At 38.5% G+C, this 20,015-nt stretch overlaps 1 protein-coding gene across 1 annotated transcript in view; it reads left to right on the top strand.

Moving 5' to 3' along the window:
- The window catches only part of LOC134819637 (Golgi-specific brefeldin A-resistance guanine nucleotide exchange factor 1-like), a 391,238-nt gene that overhangs the window by 333,148 nt on the left and 38,075 nt on the right, over nt 1-20,015 (top strand). The window contains exons 4-6 of the mRNA XM_063829683.1: nt 7,177-7,243; nt 9,730-9,861; nt 15,436-15,554. Coding sequence (XP_063685753.1) covers nt 7,177-7,243; nt 9,730-9,861; nt 15,436-15,554 — 318 coding nt within the window. The remainder of the gene's footprint in view (nt 1-7,176; nt 7,244-9,729; nt 9,862-15,435; nt 15,555-20,015) is intronic.

Raw genomic sequence — 20,015 nt, 5'->3', positions numbered from 1 at the left:
TTTCTACTGCTTTTCCTATCACCCATGGCCTGGTTGGCAAGAATTAGAAAGCGCTTATAAGCGCTTTTTCAATGCTGCCACTAACCTGGTCGGAACGGGGGAGTGCCCGGAATTAAAAAGCGCTCATTAGCGCTTTTTTAATGCTGCGCTTATAAGCGATTTCTCAATTCCCCTTAACCTGGTCAGAACTGGAAATCAGTGTGCCCGCTTATAGTTATAAGTGCTTTTCTGTGCAACCTGGGGTCACCGGCAGAATCAGGATTTAAAAGCGCTTATGATCGCTTTTCTACCGCTTTTCCTATCACCCATGGCCTGGTTGGCAAGAATTAGAAAGCGCTTATAAGCGCTTTCAGATGTGACTCTGATCAACTGTATAGTTGACAATTTATACTATGTATTGACGTTACAATATCGATCAATTGTGTTAACAGTAGACAAAGCTCTAAGCAACTAAGAAGTAAAACAAATTTTGCTCATTACTACAACCTACAAAAAATTATTTGTCATTGCTGTTTAGTACAGGCTCGATTTCAAAACACTGTTTCAAGAGTAACAAATTATTCATTGTGGAAAATTCTAAGTTGCACAAGTACGGCGCGCGCTAACATTGACTCTTAAAATAATCGGATTGCTTTAATGTTAAAGTACCCGGGTTTTTACGCTTGCAGTGGCGCCCCACCTCCCGGTGACACAGAGGCGGTACTTGTGCGAAAAAATGCTTGCAGCCTGGGCACGGATCTAAGCAATTTTATATTGGGTGTCAAAATTTTGTCCTCATATCTGACGTCGCGCTTGGCAACATGAACACTGCGGGCGCGCGCACGAAGGCGAGTTGGTGCTTTTCTTTACTTGTGAAACAAGTGGCGCGAATTTTACCAGGGGACCCCAAGCTAGTATGTTCATAAGCATAGCCTGGTGTAATTAAACCCTCTAAAACGCGCAAATAGGAGTGTTTATGCGATTTTACAATCAAATAATCAGATTTTACAATCTAACTCAGCGCGCGGCTTTTGTAGTGCATACGTCACTTCTTTTTTATTGGTAGTTGGCGTGCACGTGATCTTTTGCGCGGCTGTAATTGGTTCTGAACGATCACGTGAATGCTAGTCCGAATAAAGATTTGGCGGAATGCAGAACGACAGGCTGAGCGCAGCCCAGTAACGCGAATTGTAAGCACCCTGTCACCCGATCTTGAGGTGACGTATGACACTTCGTTTAACAAACTAATTAAAACGTTTTCTGTTTCCCGCTAGGCTCATTGGACCAGGTGAGCTTGCATGCTTGTGAATGTGATTGTAAGTACAGCTGTACTGTAGTTTTTACCTAATTACCCCTACTGCAGAAACTGCAAAGTGCGGGAAATTTTGGGAACCAATATATGGTTGCCAAACTCGATGGAGGGTTGGCGGCTAAATCAAAGCTCAACGGCTCTGGATTAGGGGTGGACGATAAAAATAAACTTGCTCAGATTTTAAAATTTTTTGTAACACTGTTTTCTAGAGACTGTGAGAATTTTCACAATACCATATTTGTCATCCCTTTTTGGAAAGATCAGTGAGTTTCGCCTCACTAGCTGGGTGCCATTTGCTTTATCCAGAGCCCTTGCGCTTGCAGTAGCGCGCGCCCACTCACTTCTTGACGTACTTGTGAAACAAGCGCGCCCGAAGTGGCGCGAAAGCACATGGTTATGTGAAGGGTGCCATATTTGATGGTGCGCGGCTTTTGGAGCAAAAGTAGATGTAAAAGTCGCGTAATTTGACCAAATTCGTAGATTTTTGTCGTATTATTTCGGACACTTTCCTCGTAAGTCTATGAGTACCAGAGTACAGAGTGAGCTCACCAATTTTTGTTGCAATCGGAGGTCGGGAAGGATACTCAATATCTATTTGTTTGAAAAAAATTGTGCTGGCCGAAATTAGCGCTAAAAAACTTGTAGGTTTACAACCTACCAGGACGCGCGCCGAGTTGGACTCGTCGACGGTCCTATGGAACAAATATTTTACGAGTATCACCCGTTAATGTTTTACTAGCCTGTCACGTGACTAAAACGGTTTTTGCCCATGTAACTCTCCAGGGAAATATTTCAACCCTACGTCATGGCGGGTGATTCGGGATCAGCGTCCAAAAATACACCAATTTAGATCAATGTCATACCCAATAGTAGAGGCTCTTACGGGCAAAAAGACGTGTTTTCTGCTACGAGTTTAGAGACCTAACCGCTAATTGGACACAATAGTATGATGTCTAAGGATCGATAATATGTTAAGAAGTATAAATTTGGCCTTATTAGTCACGTGCTATACCAATGCGCGTTTTAAACTTTGACAGTCTATTACTCTAAGGCAAATAAAGTAATTATATCCATATTTTGTCAGCAATAAGATCACATTATTTTCTATTTAGTGTGAAAATATGAGCTAGAACGGACATAATCTCGCTGAGTTATAGCTGTTTGAAATTTATGATGAACGCGCGGGTGCCAATTGATAACAACTAAATGCTTTTGCGCGTAGTGCGCGTCGAAAATTTGGCAAAAACGCTTGCGGAGTGACAATATTCAAACTTCGATTAAGTATATGAAGTGGGTACTTCTCGGAAAGGAAAAATTTAGGCAAACACGATGTGACTATTTTTGGGTTGATTTAATACAACTGCAAAAAATTATTCAAACTTAAAGCAAAAAAGTCAAAATTTTTACCACTTTTTTGGATTTTTACCTCAGAACAAATAGAGGGATTTGTTTTATTTTTATACAATCTTGTGCGGCTGTCTTTTAGCTATCTTTATGCAAGTTTTGCCGACATGCCAACAAAATTAACTTGCTCAAAATATCAAAAAACATGGTTTTTTGGCCTATTTTTGGCCCAAAAATCGGTTTTTTGCGATTTTACCCCAGAACAATCAGTCCAATCATCTTGAAACCACTTTCAATCGATTCTACGGTCAAAAATACGTCTAGTAAGGTGTATCTGGGGTCCCTAACGTATCGAGCAGACAATGCCCGTAAGAGCCTCTACTACCAAAGGCCTTTTCACAAGAATTTTCTTAAATTTTGGGCGAGCGATTTCGTAGGAGCGATTCAAACGCGCAATCTGGCGCGGTTTATTTGTTGCAGTTTTACTATCTAATAACCAAATTTTACAAGCTATCTCAGCACGCCTGCACGCGCACGGCTTTACTAGCGTATATATACATTACTTTTTTCCTATTGGTACTCAGCGTGCACTTGTTTTTATGTCCACGATTGATTATGAACAAGTACGTGAATGCTGGTCACGCACACAATAACTTTCAATGAGCACCGCACTTTTTTCAGACGTCGTGATTCGCTCAGCCCGACTAGAGATTCCTTGGAATGACATAAACAGGCCTGTCATACTCGTTGACAGACTGAGCGTGGCCCAGCGCAATAATTTAATTTCATATACTATATTTTTCTTTTGCAAGTTCTGAATGTGAAGTGTGTATGACTGATGACGCAGCGCGCATCGACCGCCACCAGGATAACCACCACCATTAACAACATATAAATAAACGCTTGCAAGCGCTTTACAATTTCTGACAATTATTGTCGGAGAACTTTGCCGCGCCGTGCACTTAGCCTTCTTGCTTGGCTTCTAGATCGCCAGTCAAACAACTATGTTTAAATCCATGTTGATAAATGATAGATAAATCGGTAAAAACCAGCAATAAAAAGTGATTGTAATCGCTTATAACTTATAACCGCTTTTCAAATCCTTAGGGGCAGCATTAAAAAAGCGCTTATAAGCGCTTTCTAATTCCTGCCAACCAGCCCATGGGTGATGGGAAAAGCGGTAGATAAGCGATCATAAGAGCCTATAAGCGCTTTTAAATCCTGACTCTGCCGGTGCACCCCAGTTTGCTCAGAAAAGCACATACGAGTGGGCACTCTCCAGTTCCGACCAGGTTGAAGGGAATTGAGAAATCGCTTATAACTATAAGCGCTTTTAAATTCCGGGCACTCCCCCGTTCCGACCAGGTTAGGGGCAGCATTGAAAAAGTGCTTATAAGCGCCTTTTAATTCCGGGCACTCCCCCGTTGCGACCAGGTTAGTGGCAGCATTGAAAAAGCGCTTACAAGCGCTTTCTAATTCCTGCCAACCAGGCCATGGGCGATAGGAAAAGCGGTAGAAAAGCGATCATAAGCGCCTATAAGCGCTTTTAAATCCTGACTCTGCCGGTGTAGCCCAGGTTGCACAGAAAAGAACTTATAAGCGGGCACTCTGATTTCCAGTTCCGACCAGGTTAAAGGGAAATCCGGAAATCGCTTATAAGCGCATATTAATTCCAGGCACTCCCCCGTTCCGACCAGGTTAGGGGTAGCATTGAAAAAGCGCTTAAAATTCTTGCCAACCAGGCCATGGGTAATGGGAAAAGCGGTAGAAAAGCGATCATAAGCGCCTATAAGTGCTTTTAAATCCTGACTCTGCCGGTGCACCCCAGGTTGCACAGAAAAGAACTGATAAGCGGGCACTCTGATTTCTAATTCCGACCAGGTTAAGGGGAATTGAGAAATCGCTTATAACCGCTTATTAATTCCAGGCACTCCCCCGTTCCGAACAGGTTAGGGGCAGCATTGAAAAAACGCTTATAAGCGCTTTATAATTCTTGCCAACCAGGCCATGGGTGATGGGAAAAGCGGTAGAAAAGCAATCATAAGCGCTTTTTAATCCTGACTCTGCCGGTGCACCCCAGGTTGCTCAGAAAAGCACTTATAAGCGGGCACTCTGATTTCCAGTTCCGACCAGGTTAGGGGCAGCATTTAAAAAGCGCTTATGAGCGCTTTTTTATTCCGGGCACTCCCCCGTTCCGACCAGCTAAGGGGCAGCATTGAAAAACGCTTATAAGCGCTTTATAATTCTTGCCAACCCATGCCATGGGTGATAGGAAAAGTGGTAGAAAAGCGATCATAAGCGCCTATAAGCGCTTTTAAATCCTGACTCTGCCGGTGCACCCCAGGTTGCTCAGAAAAGCACATGAAAGTTCCAACCAGGTTAAGGGGAATTGAGAAATCGCTTATAAGCGCTTTTAAATTCCGGGCACTACCCCGTTCCGACCAGGCTAGGGGCAGCACCGAAAAAGCGCTTATAAGCGCTTTTTAATTCCTGCTCACCTGGCCATGGATGATAGGAAAAGCGGTAAAAGCGGTGAAATAGCGATGAATTAGCCGTAATAAGCGATTTCTAAAAAAACGCTTATAATCGATTATAAGCGGTTATAAGATGTAATATAGCGTTTTCCTGACTCAATTTTAAAAGCGCTTATAAGCGCTTTATTTGCGCTTTACAAACAGCTAAATTGCACCCCATTTATAAGCGCTTATAATCGCTTATAAATGGTTCAAAAAAGCGCCTACGAATCGCTTATCCGGCCAACCGCTTATCCACCCGTTTTTGGCGCCAATCCTACTGGAAAACCGCTTTCAAATCGCTCAGCGACGCTAGTAAGCGCTTAAAAGCGCTTATAAGCGCTTTTAAATTCAAAAAAGCGCTTTTTTGAATTATGACACCAATTATAGTCGATTATAAGCGATTTTTTTTGAACCGTTTATAATCGTAAAAAAAGCGATTGTAAACGGTTTTTTTTTAAAAAAGCGCCGAAAAAGCGCTCAATAAGCGATTATCGGCGCCGATCATAAAATATCGTTTATGGAAACTTGCCCTAATATGTAGGTTAATAGCCCTACTTAAACAGGTCGATAATAATAATGATATTTTTATGAGATATAATGGGGAAGAAAATATTTATGCATGCAAAGAATATTAACAACATTAATATTATAGCTGTTTTAAGTGAGTTAAACGGTTTAAGGTATTTTTATAATACATATAAAGCAATAATAATAATATATTAGTACTTTTATAATATATTTACCAGGTCTCTTGTAAGAAGCGAGTGGGCGAATATTTGGCCACACATTTTTGGTAGATTAAAAACCATCAAACAAAGAATTTTTGTCATAAGAAATAATATTTATATCAGACAGTAATGTTTTTCATCAGGTGTAAATAGCGTGACAAATAGATAGATAGAAGCACTAAAGGTGGTTTCAAAGGGTGTCATGGCTGGCAGGCAGGGTTTCAATTATCATGCGTCATAATTCACTATAGTTTCAGGTTTTTAAGACAATGGTATATATCTTATCGATCATCGGAGAGGCTTAAAATTTTAAGATCACAATCAAACAATGAATACTATACATCATAAGAAATAGTATCTTTCATAAGAAATTCTATCTTTTAAAAGAAATTGTGTTCTTTCAGAAGAAATTATTTCTTTCATAAGAAATTATTTCTTTCATAAGAAATTATTTCTTTCATAAGAAATTATTTCTTTCATAAGAAATTATTTCTTCCATAAGAAATTGTAATTTTCTTTCCTAAGAAATAGTATTTTTCATATGAAATTGTATCTTACATAAGAAATAATGCCATGAGGACAATAGCGCATCTATTGGAACAGTACGACAAAAGTCAATATGTGACCTCAAACTTCGCAGTGATAATAGTGTGCACAAGAAAAGATTTGTAAATCTTTTCTTGTGCACACTAGTCTTATTATATAAATTTAATAAGACTGAGAGTAAGTGATATTCTATTGAGGAGTGCCCACTTGACAACAATAATCTCCACTGAGGACTGCAGTTGCCCGAGGCTACTACAGTACCCAAATAACTACTACAGAACCCAAATAACTACTACGGAACGGTATGCCTGATAAACTAGATATTCGCTATATTACCTACCTCAGATGTACCGTACATCTGTGACACGTGCTGATCCCAAACCCTCACACGTGATGAAGTACAGAACTTCTACCACTGTGCGGATAAACTGATAAATAACCAATAATCGTAGCTTAACTTTCTTATTAATGGCATTGGATACCACATTACCATAGGATGCACAGGACCATTATTGTTCATAAAAAAACACTAAATTAACAAGACTGGCGCAGATCGAGGCTACCATTACCGTCTAGTGACCTGACAATTACAATGTAGATACCAAGTATACCAACGTATTCTACAGAATGAATAGGTTGGATTTTAAATACGATTTATCATGAGACCAACCATGCTCAATTAAAAAGAGACATGCTTGTAGTTTATATTGGTGTTTCCTAAATAATCATTATAAAGTAAGGAATGTTTCAGGAGGAATGTCAGAATACATTGCTGAAGAGTTTTCACGATCTGAAGGAGCATCTGGCACCTATCCAATGTAAGTTTATTTAATGGTTACATTAATATAATGATACTTAGATATCATTTTACTTAGATATCATGATAATATATCCACTGTGAGGTACACAGGATGATGATGTAATAGTTGGTGGGGAAATCAACGGCTCCCGCAATTTAACGTCAAAGAACAAATTATATGCGGAGATGGCGCTGACAAATACGTATGATGATTGTGTTTGCATATTCGTGTTGGAGAGTCGGAGACCTCCATCTTATCAAATATTGATCCTACTGGAGAGTCGGAGATTTAAGATAGTATTTCAATATGATTGGATTGCATAAGTCTACGATTATGTCATTAAGATTAAACACGGGGATTTTTAATTGTATTTGTGAGTCAATCTTATCGGAGATGTTTTGACACAAGTCACAAAGTCTAACAACAAGGTCTAGTCGACAAATGCTTTCGCAAAATCGTGCTCAATAGTTGGAAGAAGAAATCATTGAACGAAGAAGGAATAACTCGAACCTATTTACCAAAGCAAAATAGCATATCGTGTTCTGCGTGATAAACAAGCAGAGGAAATGAACATGGAGCGTTTGTGAGTCACTAATTATGGTATGATTAATAATAAGCTGTGTTATATCATAATGTCTTAATGTCTGCGGTTAAAATCTTTGCCTGGGATCCGTGTCTGAATAATTCGGTGGGTTAAACTTGATTATTATATGGGGAATGTCACGCGTTGTTACATATATTACTGAACGGTAGGTGTCGTTAGTCACTGTGAATGCTTCAGAAAAATGCAGAATAGTGCAGCTTAGTGTCAGGCTTGCTTAACCAATCTGCATGACACTACAAAAGAATATATCCATCATTCCTCGGGATATCTATCAGGGTATGACTAGGCATAAGAGGTTAAACGACAGTGTACAGTTCTCAACTGGCCGGTTCCCGTACCAGGTACTGCGATGACTAAGGTGCTGTTAAAAGCAAATGCAAAGTTCTTGGCCGAATAAGGTAGCGGTACCTTTAAAGTGAACTGTAATGCTCTAGAAACATTGATTACAGCCCTCAGTTACTTCCTAAGAATTAGTCAGGCAAGTCATCAGCCGAGATGGAGATGTCATGAAGCTGGAACAGTTAGCAAGTTAATGCTTTTCAGTGCCCAACACTTAACAATGGGTATTGGGTTGATTCACAAACAGATTCTTGTTACAACCCTCTGCTACTGTGATGATCAAAGAAATTAATAAAATCAAGTTAACCTCAGGTGGCCTAGTGGTTAGAGCATCCGCCTTCTGCGCAGTAAGTCCAGGGTTCGAATCCCAGTGTCACCTAGTCTAGGGAGTAGCTAAGGATCCATTGGATCTATGCGATCTCCTCGGTCGACTCAGCCGAATGATAGGAAACTTGATTGAGGGTTAAATGAGGAGGGCCAGGGGTACCTGTTAAAAGTTCAAGAAACTTCCTAGGATACCCCTTCAGTACATACTGTAAACATAGTTCTATTACTATTACTACTTTACTATTACTATTATTTAATAAAGCAATCTTAATAATCTCAAGAAATCTGTGTGTGTGTGTGTGTGTGTGTGTGTGTGTGTGTGTGTGTGTGTGTGTGTGTGTGTGTGTGTGTGTGTGTGTGTGTGTGTGTGTGTGTGTGTGTGTGTGTGTGTGTGTGTGTGTGTGTGTGTGTGTGTGTGTGTGTGTGTGTGTGTGTGTGTGTGTGTGTGTGTGTGTGTGTGTGTGTGTGTGTGTGTGTGTGTGTGTGTGTGTGTGTGTGTGTGTGTGTGTGTGTGTGTGTGTGTGTGTGTGTGTGTGTGTGTGTGTGTGTGTGTGTGTGTGTGTGTGTGTGTGTGTGTGTGTGTGCGGGCGGGCGGGCGGGCGGGCGGGCGGGCGGGCGGGCGTGTGTGCGGGAAATTTCCGAACGGTTTAAATATTTAAGAAACGGTAAGAGTTACGGGACTGGTTTTTTCGGTATAGTGCCGATAAAACTCTGATGAAGCCCATAAGCACACAGAGAGAGAGAGTTCATACTTTCATACGACAATGTAATGCATGTTCACAAATATGATAGGCGGGTGTGGTGTTAAGGGTTAATTTCTATTGATTATTGTTTAAGATACTATAGTTTAAGATACCATTGGATACGTGAGGGCACTCCGAATAGAATTGCTCACCTAATGCGGGTTTTGACTCAACGGGTAATTACTCCTACCCTGGTCTTTTTAACTGCAGCAGTGAAATCCCGGCCGAAGGCCGGGTTACACTAGTACTATTAATAATAGTATAATATTATTATTATATAATAATATATAGTAATACTATTAATAATAATACTATTACTAATAATGTCAGCATTTAAAGTTTGAATCCCTTGATAAAATCTAAAGATCAGCGAATTATAATTTACTTTGCATTTAAACCTGGCCCACATCAGCTGAATCACGAATCTAAATCTCTTTCCTGATATCTTTTTTATTTATGAAAATCGGACTAACAAAGGAAAATAATTTCAGATCTGGAGGAAGTGGACAGTGTAACCTTCCTGGCGCCATTCCTGGAAGTTATACGGAGCGAAAACACTACTGGGCCCATCACTGGGGTGGCTCTTAGTTCCATCAACAAGATACTATCTTATAACTTGCTAGGTGAGTAGCTTCATCAACAAAATACTATATAATAACTTGCCAGGTAAGTAGCTTCATCAACAAATTCCTATTAAGTTACAACTCGCTAGCAACTCAATGTAGTCAACAATTAATTAAACTGTATAGATAATGTGCAACATATTTGGCCTCATCATGAGGCCCTCATTGAAGTACGTGCACATTTACTCAATTATAATAAAATATTATGTTATGTGTATAATAAAGTAATAAGAGGGCAATAGTTTGAGAGAATTCCCGGCTCAAGTTAATGCGGCATCAACATTTTTGACAATAAAAAGGACTGTAAAAATAATGTGAAACATATTTGGCCTCGTGGAAATGTGCGCACATTTACTCTAGATTATAATACCGTGATTTACCGCGGAGTTTGGAAGACAAGAAAAAGCCGAGGTAAATGGGGGGGGGGGGGGGGGGGGGGTAAATCGGGGGTTTTACTGTATTAAAATAGAGTAATTGTGCGCGCGCCGCGCATTTCCACGAGGCCAAATATGTATCACATCAGGGTTCGCATCAGGGTTCGCAGTTGCTCTTTAGAGTTTGTCCCAACTTCCTTTAGTAATAATATAGACAATTAGCTTTGTCTTGGTCGGCCTTGCTGTGCCATAGTGAAGTTATATGATCACTGAGGCCAGAATAGCTACTAGCTTACTAGTATTATAATGTTACCCATGGCCATATATATAATGTTACATAATATATATAATGTTACATATTATGGCCGCCATATAATATAACCACTACAAAAAGATGCAAGACATGTTTTAATATCTTACTTATAATTCAGAGAATTCTTTATGTCTGTCTGTACTACCGCCCACGTGCAAATCAGACGAGAAATAGGAAGTTGCGTAGTTACCATGGTAACGAGGATTGTTACACGCACGTGCACGTGCAATGATTGTTTTAACGTCATTTTGATCGGTTTTGTTGATATTACGCTGTGTTTAGTACAAGCAACATTTAAATCGGCTGTATCTTTGGTTGTGACGGATATTTTTTGACGCGATAAAAACTGACTGCCAAAGAAATAGAAAACTACTAGATTCATCCCTGTTACCACGGGCTTTATAGTCTATATAATAATTCAGAGAATTACAATGTATAATGTACGACCGCCCACGTGCAAATCAAACGAAAAATATGAATTTGCGTAGTAACCATGGTAAGTTGAGTTGTGTAGGATATTTTTTGACGGGATTTAAACTTACTGAAAAGAAATACTATTAGCTTCCTCCCTGTGACCACGGCTTTTCTAGTCTTACTTATAATTCAGAGAATTCTTTCTGTTGTCTGTCTGTCTGTACGACCGCCCACGTGCAAATAGATAAGAAATAGGTAGTTGCATAATAACCATAGTAACGAAGATTGTTACACGCACGTGCACGTGCAATGACTGTTTTAACGTCATTTTAATCGGTTTTGTTGATATTACGCTGTGTTTAGTACGAGCAATATTTTATTTGGCTGTATCTTCGGTGGGGATGAATACTTTTTGACACGATTAAAACTAACTTCTAAAGAATACTATTAGGTTCCTCCCTGCTGTGACCACAGGTTTTCTAGTCTATATTATAATTCAAAGAATTATTTCTGTATGCTGTACGACCGCCCACGTGCAAATTATATGAGAAATAGGGATTTGCGTAGTAACCATGGTAACGAGGGTTGTTAAATGCACCTGCACGTGCAATGATTGTTTTAACGTCATTTTGATCGGTTTTGTTGATATTACACTGTGTTTAGTGCGAGCAACATGATTGGCTGTATCTTCAGTTGTTTACTTGTGTAGGATATTTTTTGATACGATTTAAACTTACTAACAAAAATACTATTAGCCCCCTCCCTGTGACCACGGGTTTTCTAGTATTATATTATAATACTTATCAATCAGGGTTATTTGAAAAAATAATGCTGGTGTTTTAAACGGCCATAATTTCCTAACAAGTTAGTCAGAAATAGTGGTTTTATTTAAAATTCCTAAAACGTTAGAGTACCTAGTATATTTTGAAAGCCGTTAGTTAAAAAAAGTTTAAATGTGAATTGCGAATGTAATAATTCACAATCCCCAGAACATTTAACATAATAAAATGATTTTATTTCAATGCAAAGGACTTTTTTTTAGAAAAAAACAAAGCAATAATAAGCTCTAGCGACGGCCATTTAAAATGGTGAGGAGTTGGACCATATTACACGACAGTTATTATGGTCAACAAACAAATTTACGGACTATATAAATATTTTGAAGAGACCTGTGGCTCCTTATAAACAACTCCTAATCAGTTTATAATATGTATCATTGAGTTACGAGTTGCCAAATTTCTTTGGAAAACTAAAACTAAAGAAAGTGTTAAGATGAGGAAAAAGCTCACAAAGAAGTATAAATAGTGCTATTTAGTTAAAGCAAGACCGTTCTTATCTTGATTCTTGAAGTCTAGACAGTTATTTTGCCACGTTTATTGCAGACTAAAATCTACTATCATCGTATGTCAGAAGTAGGTATATGTCCTTAATTGTAGCAAAAAATGCAGAATAAATTATACGAAAACGGGTGTTAAAGCTTGATGGAAAGGCGAACAACATAAAAATGCTGCAGAAACTCTTTATAATCTTATTATTGTCCAGGATGGTCTTTATTGCCCTGTTTAACCCTGCGGTAAATCTAGTAGGGTATCTTTATTGCCCGATGAAAACCCACGGACTTTTCTAAACTTCAAAGGTTCCTTTATTATTAAACAAAAGCATTAATTGCTGTCCTCAAATATTTTCGCCGATAATACTTTATCGGCGAGATCAGAACATAATCACAAATATTATAGTAAATACTCAAGCAAAGAGAAATAAACCAGCTGCAGCGTTTGGCGATACCTCCTGCAAATGAATTAGTGACTTGAATTTATTCTCCAGTTCCATGGAAATTTACCACCCATTGATCCATTGAACGGAATTACTCGGACAAAGAAATTGTTGAGATCACGTTTCGTCAAGAGATAAATTTCCAGAAAGCCGAGAGTACACGGACAATGATTAATTACAAGACCATTGGGGATACAGGAGAAAGTTTACCAAATATCTCCAGTCTCACAATTTCTTGATACAGAATGTTGATCCAAGTCCGCAGCACAAACCATGGCTGACTGAATAAATCGGCCAGAGTTGATCTCTAGTCGGCTGCTTATATAACATAAGTGATCTCACTGCAGAGATCTTAATCACGAACTACAGTTTAGGCAGCTTCCGGATAGACTTATCAATTAATGTTTAAGAATACCTTAAAAGGCTCCCTCTGAACTGTGCAGCTGTTTTGCTAATCTGATGTTCGTCACAACTTTAATCTCCTCGCAATGTGGGCACCTCGCAAAGTGGGTCTACGACCACGCACTAAAACAAAATTTAAATGAATCTAAATTCATGACCACGAACCAAAAGCAAAGTAATATATATAATTCCCCACCAAACCCCAGCCGTAAAAAAAGCTGAACTCTAAATTTTGACCTTTTCGTGTGATTGTATTGCAATTTATGGCTTTTAGCGGTCAGACTTTCACGGCCGCACTACAGTTGTAACAACTCCACGAAATGAGGAATACTCATGAAATTAGTATACTAATTAAGAGCACTTAAAGACTAGGGTACAATATGGTGCAATACTGCATAGTGCATACCTCTCTATGCTATGCTTACTTACAACTTACTCAACTTAGGAAATGAAACAGATTGTCGTCTTACTCTGATTTAAACTGCTCAAAAAGTGACTTACTCGGTTACAAATTTACGAGGTACTTAAAGTTGCTTCCTGCAATTAAACTTGTAGCTAAATTGTCGGGTAGATTGAGATTACGCAGAGAGAGAGAGAGAGAGAGAGAGAGAGGGAGGGAGAGAGGGGGAGAGAGAGAGAGAGAGAGAGAGAGAGAGGGAGATAGGATTATAAATGGTTGGCAGTTAAATCAAATTTGCCTTGAAACTATGAAACTGCCTTGCCGTTATATTTTTACTACCACATTTATGCTACTAAATAAGCAGATTATCTTGGAGCTTCCCTTAGAAATATTCGCAGAATTGAATCTTATTTTCTTGCTTATAAGCCTACAAAATATTATGTCTACAAGTCGCGGTGGTTAAAGAAGTCGAGTGATCGAGAGATAAATTCAATATGCTACCATTTTCACTTCAACTATAACTTCAACCAAAATGTCAAAATCAGCTGCCATTCGAAGTCTGGCGACAAACATACAACCCATTTGAAACGGTTACCATCAAACTGGCGCGTAGGCGTAGTGCAAGACTTAGAACGCCTCCAATATTCATCCTGTCACAATCTCAGACCTATTATTTTTACCCGATCCATGACTCAAAGTGCCGAGGGCACAAAAGAGTCAAGGACAAGGGTTAGTGATCGAGGTTTTTTAAAAATGGTAGCTTTGCGACCATGCGTGCGTGCGAGCGTGTGAGCTACGTGCCCGCGCGTCAATATGTCGCCCACGTTCTTAACTAGCCTGCGCAAAGTTATTTTGCGAGATATTCTGAATTAAATAATTGGTGTCGCGCGGCACTGAACTGACCAAATAAACTGTCAATTTCACCATGATATGTACGTATCCCACTAGTCACTTATTGATAGTTACTATTGTAAGTATTTATATTTTGCACAGATCCGTGTCAGGTTGTCAAATTCAATATGGAATTAACTGGGCGGCGCTCGGCCTGTCACTCCGCTATATATGCATGCTTATAAACAGCAAAGACTGGGGACCCAGGTTATATTGAATATAATATTATAATAAAATAAGCCATCACGGATCGGGAAATTGAGCGGCCATCCACAAAAGAAAAGCGGCCGCATTTCTTGTTCTTGATTATCACGCATTATGACGTAGGTATTATTTAATGATATCTCTACTATTATAATTCAAAGAATTATTTCTGTATGTACGTACACTGTACGACCGCCCACGTGCAAATTATGTAAACAAATAGAAGTTACATAGTAACCATAGTAACGAGGGTTGTTAAACGCACGTGCACGTGCAAAGATTGTTAAAACGGCATTTTTCATCGGTTTTGTTGATATTACGTTGTGTTTAGTGCGAGCAACATTTTAATCGGCTGTATCTTCGGTTGTGTATGATATTTTTTGACTCGATTTAAACTTACTAACAAAAAATACTATTAGCTTCCTCCCTGTGACCACGGGTTTTCTAGTCTCTACTATAATTCAAAGAATTATTTCTGTACAATGTTTGTACGACCGCCCACGTGCAAATTATGTAAAAAGCAAAAGGTTGCAAAGTAACCATGGTAACGACCAACGAGGGTTGTTACACGCACGTGCACGAGCAAAGATTGGCGAACGGCATTTTTATTGGTTTTGTTGATATTACGTTGTGTTTAGTGCGGGCAACATTTTAATCGGCTGTATCTTCGGTTGTGTATGATATTTTTTGACTCGATTTAAACTTACTAACAAAAAATACTATTAGCTTCCTCCCTGTGACCACGGGTTTTCTAGTAGGTTATAATACCGATATAATTAAATTCAATACATTTCACTTTTCAGACGTGTCGCACCCTAACTGTGTGACAGGCATTGAAGCAATAGCAGACGCTGTGACTCACGCTAGGTTCGTGGGAACGGACCCCGCTAGTGACGAGGTCGTTCTTATGAAAATACTTCAGGTTGGTTCCGGTATTATTGTTTTGTTAGCTCTATTAGATTACTAAATCAATTATTTTGTTAGTCAGATTATGAGGTATTATCTTGAGTTTTGGGAAAATCTCACTAGTCAATATTCTCTTTGAGAAAATATTTCATGATCCACCACATCAAGAGTTATGAGCCGCAGTATTCGGTTCACAGAGGTAGAAAAATTTGTATTCAGCTCTAAAATGGTGTAAAGTAGAAACAGTCTTATTTGAGTATTTGGTTGTTAAAGCTTTACAGAGTTCAGTTCTCAGACGAAGCCAGATTTTTAAAGATTCTTAGCGTTTGACTGGTTTCTTGGCGGTTTACTTGCTTTGAAAATGTGTCTCCTACTTCAGAATACTTCAAAATACGGTATTTGAGCTCTGTCTCAAATTGCTTAATCAGCAGTTAGTGATGATCGTACGAGGAAACATTATAAATTAGCAACTTGAGTGAAATTATTGAAGTAATCGTCTCTTATTCAACAGAAATCAAACATTATACAAATGGATAAGAAATTCGTAAAGATGTGCAAGACTTTTAAAAAAAACTCATTATTCTCTCTTCTGAATACAAGGCTTCTTCAAAACAAGGCAAGCTTTTAACAGAAATTAACCATTTTAGTTAAAATATTATGCGGAAAGCACGGCTGGAGATTCTCGCTAATTACATATTCTGGCCCTGGTACAACATCCTTCTTTCTGCAACGCAGCATTGTTTCCTACTTCACATGTGTGGAAATTTTAAACTTCTTTGGTGCAGACAGGAGGTTCCCAGAAGTTTTGGCTTTTAGCCAAAATTAATCTTGTTGTTAATTTGGAAGTTTCTAGACCAGATTAACTGCCGTGAACTTAACATGATTATTGATTATAACTTGAGGATCGTGTTTTGATTAAATTTTCCTTAAATACAAATAACTAATATCAAAATACCTTTTGTTCAAATAGCAGTAAACTTAGTCTCCACATTCACATTGATTGAGAGAATCTTAAAAACCTAAGAAGTGCGGCCCTCTAACCGAACTTTGTATCGGTTAAGTAAAAGTAAAAGTAAATATTGCGTTATGGAATGTGGAGTTCCGACGTCTGGTCAGCGGATATCCAAACCAACAAAGGCCTGGGCCATAAAATATAATGGAATATGGAAATTGAACTTGACTCTTCTTATCTTATCTGAGATAAAGGTTCCAGTAATAGTACTTAGAAAAATAAATGGTGATTAAAAGGTTTAAATTGGGTTTAATTAATGTGTTGCTTACCAACGCTGATTGAAATTTCTATGATATGAGTGGAGTTTCTTGTGAAGACGAATAGATTGTATAAGAACAGCAGAATTAGGTACTTAATAACTTAATAATTTTCCGCAAGGGTTGCCAGAGTATTATGATATGAAGTTATGAGGACAGACTGCGAGTCACCTCAGTACAGACTGGCTGGAGGGAAGTTTCAAAACAAATAACAGTGGCGCACTATATATTACACGCTATATTGTATCATGCGCACACCGCACGTGCTCGGGCATTATCGCCCGTAGCACTCAACAGCCAAGGTATTATTGTATTATAACAAAACATGCCCATTCACATTAATAGGCTATTCGCATAATAACAATATGGCCATTCACATATTATATTAAATTATGGCCATTCACATATTATGGCCATTCACGTTCGCGTTAGTATAACATAGGAATAATTACTTGTATGAAGAACGATATAATATCAATTAACTTAGATAATGCTCCAATAAAAATCAACGTGCAAATCGAGGGAGAGTCTTATTTAAGCCCGAGCTTGACCATAAACCATTATAATGATCCTGACTAAATTTTCATGATTACCAAAAGCTACAGGACCCTGGATGCTACAAGCCTGGGTATAATATTAATACTACCAATGTTAATACTTTTATAATCAGGTAAGGTACGCAATTGTTATCGCCAGGTGTAATCTTAGAGGCCAAAATCTGTAAATTACCCAAAGGAGCATTTTTGGAATTTTCGTTTTTCTGCTCCCGAAATGATATGCATTAACTAGTAATTGATATATTATTATCAATTTTTAGGCTGACGTGTGGCTAGGGTCACAGATCTAGGATTAAATGAAACCCCGACCACGCCTGCAGGATTGGGAGAGTCCGCGGTAGAATTTGAAGCAGATGAACCTTAAAAATATAATGAAGTGCTGGGTACAAGGAAAATACGGATCACAGAAAGTTTCATCGGAAAGTGTGATAAAGTAAAACTTTTAAAGCTAACTTTTAAATTTTAAAAGTTAGCGGCTTGAGCTAGCCGGCTAAGCCGGCTTAGCCAGCCGATTGAAATTGCCGGCTTAGCCAGCCGATTGCTATCGGCTAGCCGATCGGCTAACACATTTTCAGCAGACACTCTTAGATTTTGGAAATGTCGTAGTGATACATTGCCCCTTCTTTCAAAATTAGCATGCGCTATATTTTCGGTTCCTGCATCCGCTGCTGATGTGGAAAGAAAATGGTGAGCAGCAGGGCTGACTGTAAACAAGAGGAGATCAAAGATCTCATCAGACAATTTAAAAGCCATTATGCTCATTAATGATTAATCGTAACAGAGATCTTTTGTTAAGTTTTATAAGTAAATTAGAGATTGACTCTGACCAGTGAGAATTTCCTAACTTATTATTATTGTTGATTGAGGAGCACTACCCGAAGGCATTACTTATTGAAGTTATGAAATTGTATCACTTGTTACCTTCCATTTTAAGTTTTGCCCTTTAAATCGACATAAAGTATAAAGAAACATAAAGTATAAGCCAATCAATTTTAATACAAAATAATAATATTAGCAAAATAAAAATGTTTGGTACAATATCTGATATTAGGATATGGTAATCCCATTCCCAGTTTTAGCCGGCTAGCCAGCCGATTTTTTCTCTTAGCCTGCCGATTGCCGTCGGCTAGCCGGCTCACGGCTCTATTTTAAAAACAACAATACAACAGCAGCACATTGCCTAGTAGTTAGTTAACTAGAGTATAGTTAACGTTCATCCTTGTGGAACAGAAACACATGACACGACAGACGTGCCTCGACAGACGTGCCTCAACAAAAGAAGAAAAAAGAAAACAAATTTCTAACTAAATCGAACTAGTACCGTCAATATTTACGCAAATTAATTACTAAATCAACTTATGAAAATCACTGTCTCTCGGTATTAAAACCCACTAACACATATTACAACAGTATTACAGTAGATCACTGTAAGTAAGGTTATCAACACTTTAAGTAGCATTATTAATATTAACCACCGCTAACAGCCGTAAAACAGCTGCAACTAGAATGTAATATTTAGTAACCGAATCAATCTAATCATTGTACCGTTCCTCCGCAGGATGAACGGTAAATCGGTAAGAAGAGGTCTGATTGCCGTTATTAAATTGTCATATTACAGGTTAGTGACATATATCTCTCATACGGTAGGGGGTTGGTCTCGCTACTAACTCTTAGTCCTGCGTAATAAGACTTACGAGACGTGTTATAGTGCCTCAGAGCTTTAATGATGTGCCAGATAACAATATCGTCAATCGTCATCGCTGAGTCGAATCAGAAATAATGGGAAATTAAAAGAATGGGCCAGAGTTATCGTCATTATGAATCACAATTTCTGTACCCATTTTTGACCTAGAAAAGTTCAATTTCTATATAAATCCTGCAGCAATAAATAATAGCCCTACCGTTTGCAGACATGGGCGTCGCCGTCAGATGATCCGGCGGCAGCGTGGAGCCAAATTTGAAAGCATAGAGTATTTTCAAAATGTTTAGCTTCAAAATTTAAGAATGTGGCGCCTTTTAAAAATTGATCGTTAGATCAATCACAGGAATTTTGTATAGTGAATGCTATACAGCAGGGAAACCGGGTGATTCAGGGTAAACAAGAGTGGATTCGTAACTGTTAGTTCAAGGTTGATGAAATATTTATGAGACTTTTGGAAAAGGTGCGGCAGAGCGGCTTATATTCTTAAAAGAAGAAATAAGGCACAATTATAATGCCCCAAAATTTCATCATGAACGATGCAAGAACTTTCAGTTTAATTGTCTATTCTAATTTCATTGGAATTTTATTGACTTTTAAAAGCTTTTTTATGGGCTAGCAATTAATAGAAGTTACGATACGTTATCAACAGGGTAAACAACTGAAACCATAAGAAAGCAAACTGACAACTCGTGGATACCCTATTCTTTGCAGTTAAGGGGGCAGGGGGGGGTCTTCATGGAAATTTTCTCAAAATCGACTTTTTAGTTGTTTCTGATAGAGGGGAGTGATATCTATCAGATGCTTTTAATCCGATAGAAAAATATTGCTCCTAGCCGAAATTATCGCCGGTAAAAGGTCAGCGCTTGTGTGTAATTGTATTGCGCGAGCGATTTTTGATCGCATGCCCTGAAAATCGAGTCTAAAAATCTATCTTCTCCTACATTTTTTG

Source organism: Bolinopsis microptera, chromosome 8 (genome assembly GCF_026151205.1).
Source record: "Bolinopsis microptera isolate Bmic1 chromosome 8, MBARI_Bmic_1.0, whole genome shotgun sequence".
Classification (NCBI taxonomy): domain Eukaryota; kingdom Metazoa; phylum Ctenophora; class Tentaculata; order Lobata; family Bolinopsidae; genus Bolinopsis; species Bolinopsis microptera.
Note: the sequence above shows the minus strand (reverse complement) of the source record. Positions and strands in the feature narration are given on the sequence as shown.